The 26,429-nt window shown below is 38.9% G+C and overlaps 2 protein-coding genes across 2 annotated transcripts; both read right to left on the reverse strand.

The window, feature by feature from the left end:
- Window positions 1-6,569: 6,569 nt before the first annotated feature.
- Window positions 6,570-9,142, reverse strand: LOC112175088 (cytochrome P450 87A3). Its single transcript, XM_024312751.2, has 9 exons — window positions 8,817-9,142; window positions 8,395-8,716; window positions 8,157-8,309; window positions 7,781-8,032; window positions 7,605-7,694; window positions 7,423-7,501; window positions 7,210-7,316; window positions 6,977-7,104; window positions 6,570-6,898 (listed from the first exon to the last, which is right to left on the reverse strand). The coding sequence occupies exons 1-9, from the start codon at window positions 9,008-9,010 to the stop codon at window positions 6,772-6,774; spliced, it is 1,452 nt and encodes a 483-aa protein (XP_024168519.2). The 5' UTR covers window positions 9,011-9,142; the 3' UTR covers window positions 6,570-6,771.
- Window positions 9,143-18,084: 8,942 nt separating this feature from the next.
- Window positions 18,085-23,539, reverse strand: LOC112180039 (phosphatidylinositol glycan anchor biosynthesis class U protein). Its single transcript, XM_024318536.2, has 14 exons — window positions 23,289-23,539; window positions 23,151-23,198; window positions 23,015-23,075; window positions 22,668-22,700; window positions 22,021-22,142; window positions 21,234-21,368; window positions 20,306-20,382; window positions 19,940-20,199; window positions 19,761-19,817; window positions 19,496-19,664; window positions 19,298-19,355; window positions 19,134-19,219; window positions 18,982-19,038; window positions 18,085-18,666 (listed from the first exon to the last, which is right to left on the reverse strand). The coding sequence occupies exons 1-14, from the start codon at window positions 23,449-23,451 to the stop codon at window positions 18,571-18,573; spliced, it is 1,422 nt and encodes a 473-aa protein (XP_024174304.1). The 5' UTR covers window positions 23,452-23,539; the 3' UTR covers window positions 18,085-18,570.
- Between the last annotated feature and the right edge of the window lie 2,890 nt (window positions 23,540-26,429).

Below are 26,429 nucleotides of genomic sequence, written 5' to 3' on the forward strand. Positions count from 1 at the left end.
ACCCCTGAGCCTACACCTCCTGCTACTCAGTCCTCCAATGGTGGTCATGGTCCTTGGATGCTCATGTCTTATAAAAGTAAGAAGCATGGTAATCAACCTAGAAACAATGGTAAAATGCATAATACTTTTGGTTTTCGTTTTTCCTTGCTGCAAGATGAGATTGGGGATGATGAAGCTAATGTTACTAATAATAACCAAAGCTCTCATATGGCTGCAACGTCTATGGATGCTAAAACCAGTGAGCCAAAAGTTATGACTATGTGGAAGCAAGTTCAGAAAAAGATGCAGACTCGTGACTCTATTGCTGCTGAATATGTAGAAGAGCTACCTGTTTCTGAACTAGAACCTATTTCTGCTACCTAGCATAAAGTCGTGAAATAAAAAAAGAAGCCCCTCAAGGACATTACTAATGGTAAAACCAGTAGGGGACATAACCGCTCTACCGCTTCTACAAGCAAGACAAAGAAAATTCCTACTACCAACTCTAGTGATTTCAAAGTTCCCTTCCCTGACCTTGCCTCCCTTGTTAACAATATTCCTCCTAACCCACATGTTCCCAGTAGCTCAGCTACTTTTGGTCATTGTCCCCCTGAGAATGACATATTGGATAATACTGCTATGGCTCAGACTGGTTTACAGGTGATTTCTAGCAATAGTGGTCAGGATTCCTCTGACAACCTCAAACAGGACCCTCCTGTAGCTGACATGGATGATACTCGTGATCAATCTATTGATAACTTGGCTCTGGCCAAAACCATGCCCCCCTCTAAGGAGGAGGACATGATTGTCTCTTGACTCCAGGGGTTCTCCCTCCCTCTCACATCTATGTTGATGGATAATATTCTCTTTTGGAATGCCCGTGGTGCAGGAGGTAAGGATTTTAGATCTGATATTTATGATCTAGTTAAAATAAATAAAAGGATTAAATTCAGTTTACTCTTCTGAACTTTGGGCCCAAAATCAGATTGGTCCCTCTTTCTGAAAATCGATTACGATGGTCCCTATACTCTCAAATGACATCACCAGAGTCTAAAATTTGAATTTATCTCGAAAAATGACATTAGCTGCTGAGTTAGAGCGTACATGGGGGCCCACTTTTCAGATTTTGAACCCCACAAGGAGGGCAAAGTAGACATTTCTAATTTTTCTAATTTTTTTTCTCTTTTTTTTTAATTTTTTCTCTATATTCTGTCTCTCTCTCTCTCTCTCTGTCTCTCTCTCTTTCTCTGTCTCTCTCTCTCTCTCGCAGCCTTCAAGGCTTAAGCTCCACTGAGCCTAGAAGGAGTCTCAGCCTTACCCACATCCCCAAATCTGCTAGCGCCGCCACTGCCTACTTGGTCGCTGTCTCTACTTCCACTTTAGTCGTCGCACTCACCCTGTGCAAACAAAATCCGATCTGGGGAGATCCAAACACTCTTCTGCTGCCAACCATCATCATCATCCCCGATAGTGATACCACCACCAACGACGCCTAGTATGGAGGCCAACCACTAGCACCAGCCAAAAATCTGAAAGCCCAATTCTCTTATCAGACCAACCCGAGTCTAAGGAATCTTGCAGCCCCACGTCGACAGCGTCACCCTGCCCAAACGCTGCATCAAAGAGGAGAGTCGACTCGGGGCCTCGGGGCCGTGGCTCGTACTCGGGTTTGCATCCGTAACCCGATCCATACTTCGATTCAGGCGCTTGGTACTTCGGCTTATGACCGTAACCCAATCCATACTCCGATCCGGGCTCCTGGGATCCATACTGAGGTCTACTGGGCCTGGATCCATACTCTCCTCCACCTTCCGCACCCTCCTCATGATCGAGTCGTCCACCAAATCAGGGTCAGGGCTTGGGACGCTGGTAACCTGTTGTACTCGTTATTGAGGGCCTCATCGGCGTAGGCGAAGGGCTCGCTGCAGGAGGAGAGATCAGGGCGTTCGTAGTCGTCTTGATCTGCGAGAGAGAGAGAGAGAGAGAGAGAGAGAGAGAGAGAGAGAGAGAGAGAGAGAAACTAGAGATTTATAATATATAAAAAAACAGAGAGAGAGAGAGAGAATATAGAGAAAAAAAATTAAAAAATGAGAAAAATTGGAAATGTCTATTTTTCCCTCCTTGTGGGGTTTAAAATCTGAAAAGTAGGCCCCCATGTCTGTTCCAAATCGGCAGTTGACGTCAGTTTTTTAGCCAAATTCAAATTTTGGACTCGGGTGATGTCATTTGAGAGTATAAGGACAATCATAAATGATTTTCAAAAAGAGGGACCAAACTGATTTTAGCCTCAAAATTCAGGGGAGTAAATTGAACTTAATCCTAAATAAAATTAACCTTTTGATTATTTGTGAACCTCGTGTTCAATTTGAACCTCACAAGAGTACTTTTATTAATCTGGGCTTTAATAAATTTGAAATTGTTGAAGCTCGTGGTTTCAGTGGTGGTATTTGGCTTCTTTGGAATGATAATGTCATCTCTCTTGAGTTTATCGATTCCAATTTCCAATCTATTACTATGAAAGTTTGTGGCAATGGGAAACAACCTTGGCTCCTCACTGCAATATATGCCAGTCCTTGTAACCAACTTCGAAATACCTTATGGAACTACCTGGATATTGTATCAGCTACTTTGGTTTCTTGCTGGTGATTTCAATGAATTACTTTCAATATCTGAAAAGAGTAGTGGCCCTGTGCATGGAAAAATTGCAGGTTTCAAAAAATGGGTGGATAGTTCTGATATGATTGATATGGGTTTTTTCAAGGAGCAGAGTTTACATGGACAAACAATACAGTAAAAGAGAGACTTGATCGCTGTTTATGTAATTGTGATTGGAGACTCCTCTTCCCTAAAGCAAAGGTATTTCACTTGGCAAGAATGTCCTCGGATCACTGTCCACTTTTAATTAAGCTTCTATCCCAGTTACATACTCACAGATCTAATCCTCATTTTCGCTTCCAAGCTATGTGGATGCACCATGAGAATTATTATGATTTTGTTTCTGATAATTGGAATTCCACTACTGGTGATATTTTGGCTAAGTCAACAAACCTAGCAACTAGTCTCTCACAGTGGAATAGAAATGTTTTTGGCAATATTTTTCATCAGAAAAGAGACTTTTTAGCTAGAATTAAGGGTATCCAGAAGGCTTTATGTAAGAAAGACAATCTTTTTCTTTCAAACCTGGAGATTACTTTGCAAAAAGAATATGTTGACCTTAGAAACAAAGAAGCCATATTCTGGAAGCAAAAGTCTAGAGAAAAATGGATTAAGGAAGGTGATAGAAATTCTAAGTTTTTTCATATTACTACTCTGGTTAGAAGAAGAAGGAACAAAGTTGATGGTTTATTTGATGCTAATGGAGTTTGGTGTGTGGTCCTGTTTCTATGAAATCAATTGCTGTTGATTTTTTCAAAAATCTCTTCTCTGTTCCGAACTGGGATGATATGAGATTTCAAATTCCTATGCTCTTTCCATGCATTGATTCTTTGAACTTGCAACTCATGGGTAATTGTGTGACTCCTGATGAAGTAAAAAAGGCCTTGTTTAGTATTGGAAGACTCAAAGCGCCTAGTTTTGATGGGTTTCCTGCTAGTTTCTATCAGAAGCACTGAAGTCTTGTTGCTAACGATGTCTTTGCCATCGTGTCTGGTGCCTTTCACTCTGGTAAAATTCCTGAGGGCCTAAATCATACCCTTATTACACTAGTTCCAAAATCCACTTATCCTCAATTCATGCAACTTTTTAGACCTATTAGCCTTTGTTCTACTATTTACAAAGTAATTTCCAAAGTGATTGTTGCAAGATTGAGGCCTCTTCTACCCGATCTTATCAGTCCTCACCAAGTTAGTTTTGTGCCAGGTCGCCACATTTTAGACAATATAATGATATCCCAGGAGCTTCTTCATAAGTGCAGAAATACTAAGAGTCGGAAGGGATACATGATTTGGAAGGTTGACCTCTCTAAAGCCTATGATAAACTATCCTGGCAATTCATTGAGAAAGTTTAATTGAAATTCAGCTACCTGAGAATTTAGTTCATTTGATCATGAATTGTGTTACCTCGACTTCTTTCCAAGTTATTCTAAATGGTGATTTATCTGATTTTTTTTACAGCTCAAAGAGGTATAAGGCAGGGAGATCCCTTATCTCTCTATCTTTTTGTGCTTTGTATGGAAAAACTATCTCATCTTATATGCTCTGCTGTAGATGTTGGTGAGTGGAAACCTATTAAGTCCTCACAATCTGGTCCAGCTATTTCTCATCTTTTTTTTTGCAGATGACTTGGTTCTCTTTGTTGAAGCTTCCGCCTCTCAAGCTCTTGTCCTGAAAAATGCATGGATATCTTCTGCAACTTGTCTGGTCAATCGGTGAGCTTTGAAAAATCCCTACTTCATTGTTCCCCCAATATTAAGAGAAGGCATGCTAGGAAAATCAATAGAGTTTGTGGTTCTCCTTTGGCTCAAGACTTGGGAAAATATCTTGGAATGCCTATGATCCATTCCAGGGTAACCACCAGAACTTATGCTAACCTAGTTGATAAAGTGCAGCAAAGACTCTCAAGCTGGAAGAGTAAACACCTAAGCATGGCTGGCAGACTTACTTTGATACAAGCTGTCACTTCTTCCATTCCTGTGAACTGCATGCAGACTGCTAAATTACCTCACCAAGTTTGTGAAGATATTGATAGATTAAATAGGAACTTTCTTTGGGGTGATACTACTGATAAGAAGAAAATTCACTTATTGAATTGGGAAACAGTCTGCAAACCCAAGTGCAAAGGTGGTCTTGGTATTAAAAAATCTGCTGAGATGAATAAGGTTATGCTAGCTAAAACTAGTTGGAGAATGATCAATGGTGATAGTGGTTTATGGTGCAAGATGTTTAAGCAAAAGTACCTTCGAAAGGCTTCCCTTCTTGATAAGAATTATACACACCATCCTAATTGTTCTAGCACTTGGAGTAGTGTGCTCCATGGTGCTAAACTTCTTAGAGATGGTTTACTTTGAAAAGTAGGGAATGGGAATCGAATACTATTAAGTTTTGGATCGATGATTGGACTGGACATGGAGCCCTCTCTTCCTTTGCGCCTGATGCTAATCTTGTTGACTACAATGCTCTTGTCCAGGATTTTTGGCTCAGTAATGGATGGAATTTTGATCTCCTAAAGGTATGCTTCCCTGATCACATTTTTGATATTATCGGTAAAGTTCCTATTTGTGTTAATGGTTCTATTGCTGATAATCTTATTTGGAAGCATACTTGTAATCGTGTATTTACTGTTAAAAGTGCTACATGTGCTCTATTAGTTCTGATCTTACTCCTGATTGTTTTTGGAAGAAAATATGGAGTTTTAATATCCCTCCCAAACTCAAAACCTTAATTTGCTTGGATTCTTGTTCAAGGAAAACTCCTTACCAACTCCCAAAGACTTAGAAGGCATTTAACTACTAATGAGAGTTGTCAATTCTGCCCTGGTATCCCTGAAACCATGCTCCACCTTCTCAGAGATTGTACCCATGCTTCTAAGATTTGGAAGAGCATTGCTATCCCTATAAAAATGAAAGGTACCTTCTGGCTCAATTGGAATGACTGGATTGCTGCTAATCTTCTCCATAAAGGATGTAAATGGCTTTCCTTTGATTGGAATGAATTCTTCAGCATTGTTTGCTGATACATTTGGAAATGGAGGAACAAAGGCATCTTTGAGGTTAATTCATTTCACTTTTCCTCATAATCCTAAAGAAATTATGCTTCCAAGCCTAGTATTGATAATAGGCCCCATCAGGTTGTAACCCTTCAATGGATCAAACCTGCTGCAAACAATTTTAAATTGAACATTGATGGTTCCAGATCTTATGCAGGAGTGATTGGAGCTACTGGTCTCATTAGAAACAGTTCTGATGTTTGGATTAAAGGGTTCACTCACAGTATGGGAGTTGGTGAGATTGTCGAAGCTGAAGCTTGGGGCCTTTATATTGGCTTAAAGCTTTCCCTTGATCTCCACATTAAAAGATTGGAAGTTGAAAGTGATTCGGCCATTGTGTTAATCTCATAAATTCTGGAAATATTGATAGTCACCCTCTTGGAACTCTTATTGCCAATTGTAGAGACGTGATACAAGAGTTTGATCTATGTTCTATCCACCACATCCATAGGGAACGGAACTTTGCAGCGGATATTTTGGCAAAGGATATTATCAACTTCTCTAGAGGAACAACTTTCTGGGATCAACCTCCCCCTCATAAAGTTCAGACCCTCCTTGATGATGTTACTGGTAGTGGCCATACTAGAGTTGTGGGCTCTAACTTCTTGTTCCCTAGTTAGTTTCTTTCTTTCTTGGCCCTTTCGGGCTTCCTTGTAACCAAAAAAAAATTCTTTGAATGAATGTAAAAGACTTTGGCTTTCTCATTTTTGTAATGTTGTGTACTGCACCAGGAACTAGTTTATACTTGAATGAGAGAAAACAGGGAGAGAAAGAGATGATACTGAACCATTTTTACAGAACTGGTACAAGCATATTGATGAATTAATTATATTATATGTTGGAACCTATATATATATATATTTTTTTTTTCTGCTTCCACCCTTACACAACTGAACATTGCAAAAAAAAAAAAAAAAACAGAAAAAAAAAAAGCAGGAAACAAAAAATGGAATTAGAAGCATAAAACTTTGTACGTGACCGACCCTAAGCAAAATCATGATTGCTTTTCATCTATGTACATATTCCAATTGTGATGTTCATCTGTCTCTAGCCATCTCACTTGCCTGTTGAGTGTTGGCATTTCTGCTTCAAGCATCTGGAGTTTGCTGTTTCCCGTTACTTGTATCTTCTTTCTCCTGTATTCGAATGTGAAAACCATCCGGGAATTGTAAACCCGGAGTTCGGACTATATTTCCTCCCCCCACTGCTTGCCACCTGAAAATTGTGGACATACACATGTTAGTCTCTACTCTAGTATTTTCTTTATCCAAGTTTGGACACTTATTACATTACCTGTACTTGGTCACCAAGCAATGCAGAAATACAGCCATCTGCGCCTTAGCAAAGTCTGTTCCAACACAGAATCTCATGCCACCGCCAAAAGCCATGAAATTTTTTGATGCACTACTTGTTAGCATTCCCTGAATTACACCTTCTTTTTAGTACAGACGACGACTACGAATAATGATTATAGGGGTTTCCAGTCAAGTTCAACTAGAGATGTTATGCTTTGATGTTCAACTCACCTCCCATCTCCCTGGATTGAAGGCCACAGGATCATCATATTTTTGAGGGTTTAAGTGTACGGCCGGGGGACAAACCATTACTGCCCAACCTGCTGGAATGGTATGTCCTGCAATCAGACAAATAGGCATAATATGTCAAATTAGGATGATATTCGTGTATGTGACTGATTTTTTATAGTTGGAATCCCACACTAAATATTATGATTTACATACCTTTAAACTGTATCTCTCTTATTGCTTTGCGAAAGATAGCTGGAACTATATTTGCCAGTCTAACTGTTTCGTTGATGATCTGCAAGTTGATATATAATGTTAGTTTGTAAACCAAATCATTTTACAGAAAATGATTCTGTACATTCCCTTTTGACCACTGACAGTTAAAGTGTGAGACTCACCTGAAATGTGAATGTCATTGATTTGTATTCTTTCCATGTAAGTCCAGCATCAGCATTTTCCCTTTGCTTTATGATCATCCCATGCTCTTCCTGTCAAAAGCATAAGATAGAAATATTAACAACAGCGAGCTATAGCAATTAGTATGGTTTGAAATGCTTAGAGAGTTTGTACAGACCGTTAATTTCTTTAGCACTGCAGGGTGGTCTGAAAGAAACTTGATGGCTAATGTTAGAGCTAGGGAAGTTGTTTCAAAGCTCGCGAAAAGCAGTACAAACATTAAATCCAGAAAAATTTCTTCAGTTAACATCGTTTCCTCTTTCTTGAGTTCTTCAAGCACGTGATCGAAAAAATCTATAGGCTGCTTTCGCGGCTTTTCTCGTCTTTCCTGTAGCAGGTTTACCAACATTCTCATTGCATTTTTCCTACCCTGAGAAATTGTTGAAGGTCAGCACCAAGAGACTACAATTGTTTCCGACATCAATATTCAATTTTTGTACTCATTAGCGTTGTGAATTTGATTAATGATACTGGTGGAACAGATTTAGGCTTACCTGTAAACATTTGTGATAAGCTGTTCCAGGGATGTCCACAGGGAAGGAAATCAATCCTTGTATGAATGCAACGAAGTTTTTGCGTAAATTCTTCTCCGAGCAGTTTTCTGAGTCATAACTGATAAGTTTCTTTGCGGTAAGATCAAATATCAGCTGCAAAAACCAAATTCACTCAGACTTTAAGCAAGATATTGTTGGTGATTTTCAAAGAGAAGAAGAAAGGTTAGCCTGAAATTACACTTGCAGATGCATCTTTGAATTCTATTGTGTCCTCACATGACCATTGTTGTAATCTTCTGAGTGCTGCCTCTTCAATTTCTGGGATCATCTTTTTAAGGCTTTCAGGGCCAAAGAGATGGAGCACTATGTTCTTGAGGTACTTGTACGTGATCCCATGCAAGTTACCCACATTTTGTCTCCCAAAAATCTCCGTGAAGGTATAAGGATATGAGCTATGAAACAAATTACCCTCTTGTTGGAATACGAAGTAATTGAGATCCGGGTCTGTTGATACTATTACTGGTCTTCCCACCAAATTAGTCCTGAAAATTGGCCCATACCTGTAAATTGCAAAATGCACTATACATGTTAAGAAGATTGACAAGAAGTATGCTTGAAGTATTCTAGACTAGAAAGTTGAGCTTGTTATCGGAATTTCACCTTTCCATCCTTTTCTTGATGAAGGGAGGAATATCAGAAGAGGTGTTGGGAGTGAAGAACTGTAAAGTCTCCCCAATAAGTGGCAATCCCATTGAACCTGGTGGAAGCTTGCCATTGCATTTGGGATTCCTCCACCTGTAAACCCAATGAGTAATGCTTATAACAACCAATGCTCCAAAGCACAAAGCCCACATCGTTGTCGAAATTTCAGTTCAAGTTCAGAGAAGATCTTGAACTGAAACAGCTTGAGATTACTATGGATGTGAAAAGGGTTCTTAGGGGAAAGGTGCAAAGAATAGACAAGAATGAGAAGGAAGTGCTGGAATGTATCTGATCAGCATTCAGTGGAAGATCTTCTTATATAGACAGGCCAGAACTTACAACTTGTCAGAAAAGTGTATTAATTTTTGAGCTTTTCTTTTTGTTTTGTGAAGTTGGTTGCTCAAAATGATATATTATTAGTTGGATATAGAATAAAATATCCTAGAATAATTCTGTCTAGAGGACACTAATTTCCTTTTGTCAACGCATCTATAATATTGTGTTCAAAGAGAGAGAGCCTTGCATGACTATGAAGCTTACTGGATGCTTCCATTGGTTTATAGTTAAGATTAAGCCGAAGAAGAAGAGGAAGTAGCACAAGGCAGAATTCAGGCCCTTTTTAAGGAGATTTTGGTGGAACAGGACACTTCCCTAGATTTTGAGTAGATAGAGGTTCATAGCATGCGTCTAACTAAGAGTGGCTAGGCATCTGAAACCAACTTCAACCGACCTTCAATTACTTAAGATGTCAGAAATCTAATTGGGGTTTTACCAACATCTGAAATCTTATAAATATCTATGTTAAATACTACAGAATCTGTATGAGGTAATGTAGTTTCATTTTCTTTGGTTCTTTGTTTGTTAGAATGAGATCTTCTCCTGGATATTTGTCAGACGTTAACTTAGTTTAAAGCTGTTATGTCAAACTCTCAATCTTAATACTTACATCAACAGGATCTGAAGTGGACTTGTTCTTATTGCTTACATCAATGGGGATCTCAAATGGAGTGTTTTAGAGGTGCTTACAACTACCATATATGCTTGCGTATGAAATTTCATTTCATGATGGAAAATTTCAAGATATAGGTGTGCTTATTGCTATGCTAGTTAACCCATTTCAAAACATAGAGCACCACTCCCCCCATTGAGCCAAGCACTAATTGGGGTGCAACGACTACCAACACAAACGTAGGTATAGGTCACTGTGGATCATGATCCACAATTATGTGCAACTACATTATAGAATGTATAATCCTATCTGTCTCTATAGAAGGGAAACTTTACAGTGCTATAGCACTCGAAGAGAAGTAATGTTTTCACGCCGATTACTTGTCATAGTCATATTATGTTGTTTGACCGTGATTGTACATCGGAACAAATTAGTAGTTCAAATTAACAATTCAACGACATATGTAACTTATCAGAGAGCAGTTAGCAAGAGAACCTCTATACCAAAAAAATTATCTATGGAACTTAATTGTTCTTAATTAGTTGCTAGAAGATTTAAATTTAACTGATAAATAGAGGGTAATGTTTTCTCGCAGAGTATGTGTGTTCGAATGTAGACACAGATACAAAAGTCTGGTGGAGCTCAGTTCACGTTTCACACAAAACTAATGCATCATGCTAATAGTACGGCAATGTCATAATATACAAAACTATCTGGCAAAAAAATACTTATAAATGAAGATCCTAAGTGGAATTTAAGCATACTTAAGGCTAGAAAACATAAGCATGGAGATCAACTTTATCTGCAGGTTGTTGATTATTCTGTTGACTTATTGAAATTTCCAATACATACAAAATTTCAGATTTGCATACAAGATACGAATAATACGATGACAAAGTCTGCTTAACTGCTTGACATACACAGGCTTGCAAGGTCTCATACTTTAGAGGTAATAAAAAATACTTCTTCTGTATAATAAACCGTATAATAGGCATTTCTATGAGGTCAAGACCAGATTATGTTTTCTTAGAGCTTCAAACAATGGTTTCTTGTCTTGATTGTACAGGAGCAAAGATCTGGGTGGTGGGAACCCAATCAAAAGGGTCCACTTGTTGAGATCTCCCAGGTTTAAAATTAGTTTCAAAATTTCAATTATATTAGATGATACCACTCTCAGTTTTGTCTTCCAATCTGACTACTGTAGGATGATTGATCTGGTCGGTTTATAATCACAGGGTGGCATTACATTGTTTTTGTTTCTAGCTAGGGTTAATGGAAGAAGCAATAACTAAGAATGGTCAGGCCTATGAATTTCCAAGGTCAACCTAAACTCTAGCTCGGGTTCGTCACCAAATAATTTGACTTGATATTGAACTACGCTAGTAATGTAAGAGCCGGCCCTGAGGGTAGCCCACTGAGGCAACCGTCTCAGGCCACCAGCTTCCGGGGGGCCTCGGAGTTCTGACTTTCAGTAAATATTATCTAATATATATGAGCTCTGCGCCTAAATTACCAATATTAAAAGTTAAAGCAATGGCAAGGGTGCCTTTGAAAACTCCTTTTTAGTAGGAGTTTGAATCTCACTAATGACATTTTTGCATCTTTTTTTAAAGTTTTTTTTATATATTTTTGAATTAGTTTAACATACATGTTCTCGAGTCGCATGTTTTTGAAGCAGTTATATAACATAAATACTATATGTTTCTTTTCGCTATTATCATTTTATAATTATTAAATTAAATAAAAAAATTGATAAGAAAAAAAAAAGGTATATCTTCGCCTCAAGCCTCTACAATCTCAGGTCCGGTATGTAACTAATGTTACAGTGAGTCAGTGAAAGGAGGTGCGGCCGCACAAAACTTTCGATTTAAGAAGAATTCTAATTTTTTAGAATTTATTGTGTTTGAGATTGTATGGTTAAGTTTCTCATTCAAAATGATCAATAGTAACATAAAACTTGTCAGTTTTTAATTACTTAAAATATTTAAAAGGAAAAAATATTCTTGTACAATCGCATTATCTCACAAACATAATAAGATTGGATATCTAACGAAACAACGTTACAGTATCCAAACACATAGTTTCTAACCGATGCTTGGTTTTTTTTTGAGTGACTCGAGAGGGAGAGGATTGAGGAGCAAGAAGGTGTGCATTGGGAATACATATGAGTTAACTAATTAAGCAACATCAAGAATAGCAGGGATGAGTCAAAGGGCTAAACGCCTTTTACAGTTTGCACAGGTTGGCCTTAATCATCAGTCAAACATGTCCCCTAAATTATGCTATGACTATGAACTCCTTTTGAGATGAGACTTGAATCTTACGAGCACCAATTATGTAGAATTGTGTAGGGCAAGTTTACCACAAAGTTTTATAATTTGTGTAATGTATATGTAAGTTAAAACGTTAGTGCTCCAATTTCAGACGTGCCGTGGTTACCAAGTGCAGTAAATAATTAATTTATATTTTCTGTGGTTATTATGTTGTACTAATAGTAAAAGGTTTGTCCAGTACAATTTGGTCTAGTGGCGTAAGTCTCTTTTTTGTAAGTGGGAGGTCATGAGTTCAACTCAGAATAGATTACTTGTTGTACATGATTGTTTATTTGATAAAAAATAAAAGGTCTTGTATGTAGAATTGCAAATTAACTTGTGGTTAAGCAAAGGTTTGCTGGATTCGGCTTCTCTTTTTTTTTTTTAGGGCAACGGAAGACTAATCCATTGATCGAAATCATGACGACCTCACTCGGTCAAGCATGAAGGGTACAAGCACCCCTCATATTACAATGCAAACTCACGAAGAGTACTAAATCCAAAAGAAATCCATACTTGAAAACTAAAATCCTAAAGGAACTGCTGAAAAAGAAAATACAGAATTGAAAAAACTCCCTAATCCTACACTGCCCAAAAATGAAACCAATGTCCTGAACATCTTGACGCCTAAGACCCTTTTGGTGTACGTCGCGACATTCAACACACCCACAGCAACATTCTAGGAACAGATGCAGGATAAAGAGCAGGACAGACCATCCCAAAAAGCCCAAACCCGACCCAAGTGTGAGAAAATAGGGGGAATTGGGCTATAGACCCAAGTCTCTAGACTGCACCCCTGCAGCCCAGAAAGGCAGAGGCCCAAGGCCCACTACCCACACCCTACGTGCCTCACACCCAGCTGCCAAATCTGGCCCTTCCGAGAAGCCGCCCACCACTGCCGAATCAGTCCGGCGGCCTCCCCAGGCAGGAGACCGTGGCAGCCATCTCGCCGCCCACCAAAGCCTATGCTAGCCGCCGATCCGAACGCCGATCTCTAGCAGGAAAGCTCCGATCTCGCTCCTCCTCTAGTCCCAAAACCACGACCGATCTCCTCTTCAAGTCCTGACGTCGATTCACTCCGACTGGAAACCGATGGCGCAGGAAGAGCCTCCCCCAAAAGCCTGATGCCGACCACGGCCGTCGACCACAACGCAGCCCGAAAGAACCAAAACCGGGCTCGACCACAACGCAACCCGAGATCAAAGTCTCGTCCCCCTTGGGCTGGAAAACGACGCCGGAGCACCCTGCTGCAGATCGGAGCCACGGGACGCCGCCGCACTGCTCACGAAACCTAGGTTTAGGTTTCGGAATCGCTCCGATTTTTTTGGAGCCTCTGGGGGAGAATGTGTATATTCAGATAAGTCATCAACTTGGATTCGGCTTCTCTTTTTGCTTCATCTCTTTGCAATAGAGATCAAGATACAGTTTAATTACTGTTGCATGGGATGAATTTTTGTTTTGGTTGGAAGTAGAAGTTGTATCTCTTTAAGAAACATATTATGAGTTTTCGCAAGAATAAATTTCGGAAACTATATTCCGGAATATAGTAAGATGTTACAGAGATTTGGGGGAAAAAAAATGCACGCAAGATTAATCTTGTATACAGTCGTGTGCATGTATATTTTAAAACTAGTTATAATTTCCTCCGTCACGCATGCATTGGTTATCTAGGTTTCCAATAATTTTTACATATCACATGATTAACAAGTGATTATAAAATACTTAGTCGACTTAAATCTCTGGTACTCCAGTCTAACGGGAGTGGGATATGTATTGATGATTAATCTAATCCACAGTTTTAAATGTTAAGAAATAAGAACCCTATCATAATGACCACATTACACTCTAATTCGAACATGGCTTCAAACCCAAATAGTCGAGTCTCTTTACTTTGTAGGTGGTCAAATGACCTGCTGTTCTTCTACACACAAACTAGATACCGACTGCACCCTTTAAATACAGAAGTTTTTCAATTGCTTAAGAATCCCAATTTTTCCCCAAATCAATGAAGAAAAGTTCTACATAAATTTTGAATCAGATATAGTAAGTACGTACGTGCCATCATTCATCTGCCTACTTTGTTTGTCCTAGTATCAAAACAAGTCCAGCTTCTTCATCTTTGACCTAAATATCGAATGCTTCTTATGTATTCCTGGTTCGACCTGTCGTTCTATATAAAACTAGAGCATGACCGTCTTAGTATACGCTTTCACCGGCAAAGATATTCATATTACTTTGAAGATGCAATCGGAATTTCTTACAACAACACAAGAAAATATCTTTGGTATATTTCATTCCTACTGCATCAATATTGTTGTCTCAACCCTTGTCATGAGTAAAACACTCTCGATTTGTAGTTGCCTCACTTCATAAGTTCACATCTCTTGCATTAATTGGTTTGGAGTTCTTATCCCACTAGTTGTATATACTACATTTCTTGCACTATAAAAGTTCCAACTTCCAACATTAGCCTAGCTACACTTTTATTTCCACTAGATTAATTATTGCATAAAGATATAAAGCCATTGAGCTAAGCGAGCTGAAAAAAGTGGTCAGGATTTATGACTAACTGAAACTATCAAAATTCATGGGCTAAGGAAACATGATGGACAACCCAGCACGTAGGGTTTGAAAATACAAAGGTTGCCTTGTGGAACAATCAACTTAATTCCTATCAAATTCATGTATTCAATAGTTTGTTGATTCAGCTACACTGAAGGGCACATGTTTTAAGATCCTTGAGAAGCAATATCTCAGCTTTTGCTTAATCCTGACCTTAAGTCTATTAAATTTGCACATTAAGGGATTGGTTTCCTTTGACCAAACTGATCAAAAGTGCATACAATACTATAAACTTCCGTATATATAGTGAAAACACAAGTCCCCATGCCATAAACTTACAAACAGAGCTTGCAAGTAAAAGTGTAGAACCAAGACTATGGATTCTTATATTTTTATGTGATCGTAACAGATAAACTTAGTTGGTTCCAATAATATATTTTTGTCTGTTTAAGAATTCAAGTTCAAATTCGATCTACAATGGTGGGTGAGTGTTCTATGATATTGCATTGTCTATCAAAATGCACATATCATTCTAACTTCTAAGTTTTTGATTCAAACATTATCAAGGAAAAGCCGACATCTCTGCAAATTGCTTGCAATTTTGTGAAATTACTGAAAATTTAACTTTTCTTGGAAGGGAGACATTTGCCTCTTTAGATTTTTTTTTTTTGGTGCGGCTATTGCCACCCTACTAATTATTTTGTTCACTCTACAAGTTTCTAATTTATTAAAAGGGTCCTTGACCAAAAGCACCAAAATGAACAAAAATTATCCCACTTACCCCGGTAAGAGATTTTTATTCCCAACTACACAATTTGACAGCAAATGACTATTTTACCCTCAATCAATTTAATCAATTACAGCTGCCACTCTGTCTCCTTTCTCTCCACAAACACGGCGGACTCTCTCTCTCCCAAGACGTCTGCTTTTCTCTCTCCCCGATCCTCCAGTCTTCTTCGTCGACGGCGTTCTCACCGGCGATAGCGACGGCGACGACGGGAGCCTCCAAATCCATATGCTCCGCGAGACTTTACTGAGCCGACCGGAGGCGCCGTCACCGGGATGGCTGAGAATACCGATCACTGGGCGGTAATTGAGCTTGGGGTCAAGCGCCGTACACCTCTGCGAGGAGTCGGAGGAGGCGAATTGAGTGGGGAGCAGAATGTCGGTGTCGACTGGGCCTTGTCGGAGCTGAGCTCGTTGGAGAGGGAAACCAAGAAGGGGATCCGACGATTTTCGGTGGTCTTCAACCTCAGTCCTAGTCTCACCTTCACAGCCTCTCTCTACCATGGTCTCTGATTCAGGCCATTATTATCCTGCAACAGTGCTACAGAGGCCGAGCTTGGATCCCTCAGAAACACCCAGCGTCCGACCGGTGCAGAGGATTTCTCGGTTTGCTCCAATATGGTGCCCAGAGTATTTCTCTAGGTGGCCAAATTTTTTTTTTTTTTAGTAAAGTGTAGGCAGAAAGAAAAAGTTTTATACAATTTGTTCTTATTCTACACATGCAGAGCTTTGAAAAAAATTTCATCATCTAATTTGGTCTTGTTTACTTTATACAATCTGTTCTTTTCTTCTTCTTTTATTTGGCAAAATGGAGGCAGAAGGCCCGGAAAGAAATAAAAATGAAGAAAAATAATTCTATTGGGGAGCACTAGGCATCTATTGGGGGGCAATAGACATTTTTAAATTGATATAATTTTTTTTTTCTTTAAACAAAGTTTTATTTGTCTAAATTTAGGGAGATTAGTTCATATTCTGGCAACCGAAAGTTCTATTAGAGGACAATAGACATCTATTGGGGGCCAATAGACGTCTATTAGGGGGCAATAGACTATTGGGGCAATAAACGTCTATTGGGGGGCAATAGATGTCTATTGGAGGCAATGAACATTTCCGGTAAGGTTTTCAGAAAAGTCCAGTGGGCAGCGCCCAATGATCCGATTCCGGCGCTGGTGATAGAAATCCAGCGAAAGTTGGCCGGATTCTGGCGGCCGGTGATCGGGCTCCGGCAAAGTCCCCTATAGTTTCTCTCTCTTCCATTCTCTCTCTCTCTCTAAGTAACAAAGGTGAGGGTAAAATGGTATTAAAAAATAAAAAATAAAAATAAAAATCTTAATGGGGTATTAGGGAAGACCTCCCTAGAGTGTTTTGGGTAAGAGGGAATTAAAAAAATTTAATGGGGTAAGTGGGAAAAAAATCTCTAAAAATGGGGTAAATAGACAAAAACCCTTATTAAAATACTAACATATCATAATATGAAATTACAATGAAGGATAATATCTTATTAAAAATTGCAGTTAGTTTTTTTTTATTACTCCTCCAAAATATATACTTAAACTTCATTCTTAATCTTTTCATTCATCGTTAAATCCAATGAGACTGATTGACTAAGACTTCGTGAGATTGACTGAGAGAGACGAGGAGGAAGCCAAAAACAATTGAGAGAGACACTGAGGAAGCCAAATAGAAAAAGAATTCGAGTTAAACCCTATATTGGAAAATAGTATTTAAGGTATTGCAAATGAGTGAGCAAAGTAAACATGAAACTAAAAAATATGTGTAGGGCGAGAAAAGAATATAGGGTAAACAAAGTAGTCAGTAGGGTGGCAATAGCCACACTTTTTCTTTATTTTTTTTTCGGTCCCTCTTTAGATTTTTCGAGTATGCTAAAACCAGTAAAACGTAATGTCTAAGGCATTTAGTTGGTTGGAATCCATTAAGGCATTTAGTTGGTTGGAATCCATCTTAATAATCAATATGAGCCATATTTTCCTTTTTTAATAGGATAATTAGTGAATCATACAGAAAATTAATTGAGCTTTGCACTGAAAATGGGAAATTGATGGGCTCTTTCCTAATAAATGTCATGACCCACTAACCAAGGTCAAAGAGTTGACCTGTAAGGAATTAAAACTACCTAATGATGGAAACTTTGATAAATAAAAAACAAAAATAGTGGAGAGTTGGCCCTGCATGACCTAAGCAGTGATGAACTGAAATCCCCCACTATTAGTGGCTAAAATTTGGAAATTTGTCAACCAACAATCCAGCATAGACATAATGTATGTTTCTTCCATTCAAGGATGATAAAACTGGCATCATGTGGGCATATTTATGCCTACTACATTCGATCCATTTTGAAAATAAGTCTAAGAAAGAGTTGAAAGGCTGTAGAAAATCTCCTGCTTAATTTTATTGAGATTTTGTTCTTTAAAGTTATAATTATGGTCTGCAAAAGAAAAAAGGGATTAAGGACAGAAAGATAGGCCTCAATCTATTGATTTATGAGTAAATTCATTTCAAAATCTAGCGCATCCCATATGTCTCAAATGGAATGGATACTATATTCATGACAATCCTCTCTGTATTTTCAACTAAAACAAACCATCACCAAATACCAGATTGATTATTTGATACTCCAAGCATGCTTCTCTAATCAATAATTGAAATGACGCATTTTAACCATTATAATGCAACTCACATGTGAAATCTGCAACGTGCATCGACTCCCACACATGATGGAAAAAGCCGAAGACTATTAACATCTTAAATAGCATATTGACAGTAATTCTCTTTCTGTACTCGGTTTGGATTGAGGGAAAAAGCCGTGTGATATATTTTATCCCGTCCATACAATTCCTCTATGTTTAACTAAACCAACCCCCACACCACCTTTCACCAAAGAGGGAAAACAGGATACGAAAACCCCCTATAGATGCTGGTTAAATTGCGTCTCGAAAGAGGTAATGACCTTCCAATCCATCATGACCATAGCCTGACAGCTGTTAAAGGAAGTGCTTATGTGCTGCAGCTGCTAGTCTTGGTGCTGCTAGGAATATACTGAGAAGTTGAATGATCAGAGAGAAACTGTATTTATAGAAACTGATTATGATTTGCCATCTTGAAGCTTTGCACTTGATAGCTTTCTCAACTTCCTGTCGTGATTGAGCATTGCACTCACACTTTCAACCACCAAAACAATCTGCAGGATTTACAGCACATACATCAGTAGAGGGGGATAAGACAAGTTTATAACAGATGAATATTGGGATAGTGCTGGAGCATCAGTCTCCCAAAATTATATAAATTTTTTATGTAGATTATAGTAATCGGTCAACCAAGATATTATGTTTGCAATGTAAATTAGACGATACATATCTTCACATCAAAACTTTTGTTTTTCATTCATAGGAAGATCCCATGAATCAACTATCGGAGAAAGAAATTTTTTTTTCCCCACAGAGACCCTTATTGTAGATATCTGATTCTCTTAAGTTAATATGGAGAAAGAACAAACCTGCAAACACGCATAAGCCATTGCAGTGGCAAAGTAGAAATTTGCGTTTCCTGTTCCCTGCATGATTTAAAAAGTCATTATCTACGAAAACCAAATAATGACAATGAAATAATAAATAAATAAAACTTTGCTCTCAATGTGAACGTCCATACCCTCCATATCCATAGGTTGTGCATCACAGGGCTAAGGAGGGAAACCCCAATATAAACACAGAAGAGGAAGAACGAGAATTTCATTTCTGCACATCATAAAGTAGAAGGTTTAACATGCCAAATCATGTTAAATGTATAGAGGGTGATCAAAAAAGATAACCTACCTGACAGTTCGTAAACAAACCAGCCCAACAAACCAAAGTACAGTGCTGAATCCCCAACCTGACCGAAAGTGAATAATAGTAAGCAAGAGAAAAACAAAATCAAATTCCGTAGATAACATAACTTCATCACAACAACATTCACAACTTAAGTATCAACACTGGTTGAGGTACACGATTCTGCAGACAATGAGAACTTACAGAAGGATAAGACTTGAGCATTGAAGAGATTGTAATGTAGACAAAAGCAAGAAAGCAGGGGCGGTGGTGCAGCCGTATGGCCAATGGGAATATCATAAAGAGAATATTCATATGGAATACAATCAGGAAAAAATTTCTGAAAAAATCAAAGACCTCGGCAAAGAAATACCTGCATCAGAACATTATTGATCAAACTAATGCCACCCCTCAAATTCTCAAAAGTATAACCTACAATCTGTTTCCCATGCAGGTAATAAGGGCTCACCATAAGACACCTATGTTTGGAGACAAATCTTGAACTGTGAGAATGAAACCGTACATACTGCAAAATCCAGCCACAAATTTAATTATGATTCAACAATAAGATAACAATTACTAATCAAGACCAATCTTTCTCACTAGGGGAAGATTGGAATTTTGCTTAATACACAATTCTGCGGATACCTTGTAAACATCTCCCAAAGACCTCCATACTGTTTAACCGATACGCCACATAGAAGTAACACATAGACTGACCACATAACAGTCCACACTAAGAAAAGCATGACAGGCCTCCAAGAAAAGACATCGAGTAGTTTTGATTGATCAATAACTTTCTCCTGTTGACAACTATCACTCGAGGAGTTTTCTTCAACTTTACCATGTCTCCTCAGCAGGAACAATTTCCTAGGAGTATCTGGACCATTACCTAATAAGAGAATAATCTGGACAGAAATGATTTACTATATGCACAAGTATGAGCAGGAAAAAAATATACATATGTTTCTAATAATCACATCAAACTCGATAAGTCTATGAAAAAGTACATACCGGAATAATAAGAATTATAGGATAAAGAGACAGATGGGTTGCCATGACCCATCCAAAAGCAGCCAAGGGAACCAGTCCTGCAATACATCAAAAGAACATTATCAGCCATGAAACAGAAGTCAGGAAAAGAGCACAGGCCCACATGCCTTAGCCCACCCCTAAATCACCTGTCCTGATATACCACTATGAAACATACTGATTTTGGAACAAGTCTTGTTAAATACACAAATTTATTCTTGAAAAGTGTCAGGCATGTATAAAGAATCGGAAATTATCATCATGAATGGATGTATTTGTATCAGGCGGCTGGATTTGCACAGTGCCATTTACCAGTTAAGTAGGCATCTCCAGTGTTAAACTTTAGGCTATCCAAAACTTAAAGTTCTACTTTGTAATAAGAAATTGTGTATAACTAACTTTGTCTTCACAACTAAGTATGCTGAATAATTATCACCTCAATGCCTATATAACCTGACTTTAGACACCAAACCTGAACCAAAGTTGAATCTAACTCTTAATTTGTTTGCTCTCGTAATGTGCTAGCGGGTTCAATCCTCAGGACTGCAAAAGAAATTTCTAATATCCAGGTTGCTTATGCATTTATAACGGCCCTTTGACTTGATTCAATTTCAGCTAGATAGTATCGGAATTCGTTGTGCATCAAAAACTTTGCAGAAACAAAGCAGAAAATTGGGGAGAGGAGCAAAAGAAGAAGTCGTGCACACAGAACATTCTATATAGTAGCATGAAAAGAAGCAGATGCCTTACATATTGGAATGGCAAAAGCAAGAGAAGTAAAATGGATATCAACATAAAAAGAAGTATAAAATTTTCTTTTTCCAGGGAGGAGGTATTAACAGTCATTTTGAGGAAGAATCTAAAAAACTCCAGAGAAACATTTATATAGCCACGCCTAAAAGGTTCTTACGTTTACATGCTCCATAGAGGGCTAACATGATGGCCAGGTTCTCAATTGGAGATGTTGACAACCCCACACATGCAGCTATTGTAAAAGGGTTCCACAAGTAGATTAAAGCAGCAATATCCCCCGGAGAGAGAATCTCTGAAACATCAAATATAACCAAGTTATCAGCCACTGAACAGCAGTAGAGCACGGAAAGCTTTTGCATTTCAATGTTAATTGCATAAATGATGCACTTGAATGAAATCAAAGATTAAGCTTTGTCAAAGTGTTCCAAAGTTCCTTTTCACTGTCTTTTTCTACCGGCAAAGTAACAGAACCATCCTTGATTATAAAATATTAAACAGAGTTCCATCATAAGTATTCATGAGAACCTTTCCATAGTATCTCAATGGGAATGAGCTTAGAGAAGTTGTGATTACTGATAAAATAATTCTGTTCTCCCAGTGAATACCAGACCCCAATAAATAATTTCCCGAAATACACGTCCACACCACCAGTTATTTCTTTTCTTATTTAAATTACAAAAAAAAAAAAAAAAAAAAAAAAAAAAATTGACAACCTTATGAAATAGTTCTGAACAAAAGGGCCACAAAAAGCTATCAAATAAATGGATTCATTATATTAGATTTATCAGAACTCCATCTCACAGAGCAACCAGCCAAAATACTTTGTCTGTGATATCTAATTGATATGCTGCATGGTGTTTAAGACTTCATCGAGAATTCATATAATAAAAAATGCCTATTTGTAACAGACACGAAGAATCTTGCTTTTTAAATGAGAAAATTACCCATTTCCGATATCATGTCAAGATCTAGTGATCTCAAACTCTGCCTATATGCAATCTGAAGAGTCTGACCAGTAGCACGAATGAGCAATGAATTCAATATATCTGCAGCCACAAAAACCAAACTGTATCCAAGAATGTGTAGGTATCAACCATCTCACTACATATTGAGAACAAGTCAAACTAAAAAGTGTGAAAAATAAGTGAATTCTATATTAGAGTAAACGGAAATGTGACACAGTTGACAGGAAGAGGAACATTTTGGTCTCTCGAAAGGAGGCTATGAAACACTGATCACATAAAGCTCGTGAATCCTTTTAAGATGTATGATCGTGTAGGGTAATTCTCGGGTACAATTGAGACAAAGAAAAAAAGAAAAATAACCCAACAAGAGTATTTTACATACAAAATTCCAATGTAAAGAAAAAGGCTCTGCGATGAAGAATACAAATAAATGAAGGCAGTGTCATGCTGCACCCTTGAAATCCAACTTTCAAGTTCATAGTCCGCAAACACACACACACACACACAGTGCCGACTGAGATAAAGATCATTTGCAAGAAAAGATTACAACATGATTAACCATTTGAAAAGAAATACAGGGATTGAGAGAGAGAGAGACAGAGAAGAAGAAAAAAGGTAACTCTTACCTGCATAGAAGATGACTGGGCTGCTCGTCAATTCTGCATCACCAATAAAAATGTTCATTAAATCCCCAATTATCCAGCACCAGAATTCTACACTTACTTAACTAGCAATCATTAAATCAAACTTCACACAATTACAAAAGGATAATTGCTTCGTTTGAACTCAAAGAATCATTAACCAACTAACAAAACATGGTGAAGCAATTAGAATTAAACATGCATTTCTGGCCTCTAATTCTAAAAGCTTTATCCAACAAACCAAAACAAACATAACCTAATCTAAATCACACACACACACACACACACACAAAAATGGCAATGGGAAAAGGAAAAGGCTTGAGCTGAAATACCGTTTGACTGTGAGTGGGCCAAGAAGTGAGAGTAGCAAAGGAGATCCGTGGTACATAGATCCTGTAAAACCAGAAGAACAAAATGAATGAAATTCTAAATCAAATTGGAAGAGAAGTAAGAAGTGCAATTAGAAACCTGCGTAGGGAGACATGGATGATTGCTTCAACCAGTATCCTTCGGCCACTGAAATACAAAGATTAAAGTCAAGAAATTTAGAAGATGAATCGAGAAGGTAAGCTTCTGAGATGGAGAGGGATGAGAGAAAGAGAGTACGGCGACGAAGGCTGGTGAGAGGAGTGGAGACTTCGGGGCGCGAAGAGAGGTTGAGATTTTGGGGGAAGTAGATGAGGATGAGTCTGAATAATACTGAAGCTGTGACCCATGTCCAGAATCTTCCCTGCTTCTGCTTCGTCCTCTTCGTGCTTTGCTCCTCCATTTTCTTACAGTGGTTGCTCTGTAGCGAGGTCGGTCTTGGGGAATTGGGAAAGACGAGTTTGCAGGGAATGAAACGACTGCGTTTAGTTCTCGGACCTCTATGACGACGTTTAAAATTAAAAATTCAAATTTGAGACCTCAGTCAATATTTTTTATTTTTAACAATGTTGGTCGACTGAATTCCAAAAGTTCTCGAGCCTAACCCTAGCTGCAAGGGAGTCTCTCTAAAAACTCTTCTCACTCGTCCGGTGACGCGTCCTATGAACTTTGTTGCTGGACGGGTAGGCTTAGTGTCGCCGTTTATCAGCAAGTAGTGGCCCTGGGCCTTTGGTTGATAGGTTTTGGGGTTCAAACAATGAGGGTTTGCAAGGTTTTTGACCAACAAAGGTTTAGTAGGAGGGTCGGAATGGCAGCGACTAGTCAGAGTTGGACGGAGGAGCCGTACGGGGACGTGGTGGAGGGGGTGGCTGGACTGATATGGTTTGGAGGGTCTGTGGGTGGTGGGCGGAGTGGGTTTGCTTTGATCTCTAGTGGTTATGCTGGGCGGGCTCCGATCGAATGGGATTTGTCCTCCAATCCTGTCTGGTCCGGTGGTTGGCAGGGATGGGAAACTCCAGTTCATGGGTGATGGCTGGTTCGATCCTGATCTGGCTTAAGGCGGAAGGGAGGATGGTATGATGATGGCGACAATCAGTCTCCAGTAGCGCTGGCGCAGGCCCGATGCAGTTTGGTACTCTTCCGGAGGTGACCACAGTGGCGAGTGTCTCGGATTGCCCAACAAAGGGAGGTGGCGAGTGTTTTGGCCAAAGCCTCGACATAATACATCCCCCACCACCTCCACTTCTATCCTAGAGAACAAACCTAAACCCTAAACCTATCAACCAAAGGCCCAGGGCCATTACTTGCCGATAAATGACGACATTAAGCCTACCCGTCCTGCAACAAAGTTCATAGGACGCGTCGCTGGACGAGTGAGAAGAGTTTTTAGAGACACTTGGTCGTTGATGCTTGGTTGACGGCAGTCGGGGTCTAAATGCAGTGGCCAGTTTGGGCTCTTGAGGATAGAGGTAGAGGTGGTGGGGGATGTGTTATGTCGAGGCTTGGCCGTCGATGCTTGGTTAATAGTAGTCAAGGTCTGAAGGCGGTTGTCTGGGCCTTAATCCGAATGTGGGCCTGGTTTGGGCCTGGTCGTAACTGGGCTTGGGGTACTTCTCTAGGTCCATTAGGTGTTGTTTTTTGTTTTAAAGCTTTTAGTTTTGTTGTTTGCTTGGCAATTGGTGTATTGTTGGTAATAAGACACTACTAAGGTTATGGTAGAGACAATCTTCTCTTTTGCCATCTAGAGGGTTGTTCCTGTTCTGGAGTTGGGTCAGTAGCGGTGGTGAAAATGTCTAGCTATGGCATAGACAATCATCCTTGGCCTTCTAGTGGGTTTTTCCTATCTAGGTTCGGGTAAGAGGCGATGGCGATTTGGAGCAGTTGTGGATTAATGGTGTTGACCATAGGGTGGTGATGGGGTTAGGTTTTCTTTAGTCCCAGGTCTAAATGTCCAGCAATCCTTTTGGTCGAGTTTAGGTCACAGCGAGTGTTGGCTTGGTTGATCAAAAGCTGGTCAGGAGGACTCTGGTTGGTGAGTTAGTGTCGACACAAGTGAGTTGTCTAGTTTTAGAGTTCCTACTGGCTGGACGAGAGGTGGGATGTCAGGGATTCACTGCTCCTACTCTTATTGTCTTTGTCATACAGTTGTAGTGCAAGTTTAGAGTAAGTCATTATGGAGTTCCAGTGTGAAGTCTAGTGGCCATTTCTGGGTAAGAGATGTCGCCTAAAACTCGTTGTAAGCAGTTCATTATTAATGAAGTTCTTATTTGATAAAAATAAAATAAAACAATGTTAGTCGACTTATGAGTGTATTAACTCAACTTGATTGTGGTTAGGTAGCCCTCGCTAGGACGTGTGGTATGGATTTCACTACCTTAGAACCGAGAAGAGAAAGGAATGAGCTCATACTACACTTCACTCGCTCTCAATACGATTTGAGAACATTAAGATGTCTAAAGATGATATTTCCTTTTAGCATATTGTTACTATTATATTCAGGTAGCTAGATAAAAGTAGAGACCAACCTTACCAAGTATCTTCATAGAGAAAAACATGGCGGCACCCATAATACTGAACCTAAGACCAAACCAATTGTACTAACCATGATTTGGCCTAACCAAATGTTTCATCGATTGGGGACCCTCTTTGATGGTCGAATAAGTTAAAACACCAAATCACCACAATCGAGCTAAGCCCTAATTGGTTGTACATGAATCGGGTGAAAAACACTCTACAGAGGATAAAATTTAGAGGTGGGCGTTTGGACCCGGAAAATTGAAGAACTAGCTTGAATCGAATCAAAACAGGTGATTTTGTTTGGTTTTTACTATAATTTTTGCGGTTCGGTTTGAGTTCAGTCCATATGCATCTTTTGTCAATTTGGTCTCGAGTTTTAGATAGGGCTGGGCACAGGCCGGGTCCAACAATAATTTCACTGGGCCCGGGACCGGCCCGTTTTTCATTGGGCCCGGACCCGACCCGCTTTGACACAAACAGGGACCGGGCCGGGCTAACGGGCCCAAAAACCTGTATTTTTTGCTTAGTAGGATATATAATCTACCTTGCTATGTACCAGATTTCATTCATTTAATTTCATTCATTTCAACCTGTTCAGATTTGAATCAAAACACAATATCAAGATCCAAAGTTGAAGCTGCAAATTGAACTATCCAAAATACATAAAATCCAAATTCAAATACAAGTTAATCACAATACCCGCAATTGAAAGTTTGAAATACAATGATCCAATTTAAATATGAAGTTCAAATGTCCAATTGTCCAAGTTTGAAATACAAATATGCAATTGAAATAGAAAGTCCTAATTCAAAATTTCAAATACAACAATTTAGCAGCCCTTTTTCCAGTTCTCCATCGAGCAAT

Source organism: Rosa chinensis, chromosome 7 (assembly GCF_002994745.2).
Source record: "Rosa chinensis cultivar Old Blush chromosome 7, RchiOBHm-V2, whole genome shotgun sequence".
NCBI classification, from domain to species: Eukaryota; Viridiplantae; Streptophyta; class Magnoliopsida; order Rosales; family Rosaceae; genus Rosa; species Rosa chinensis.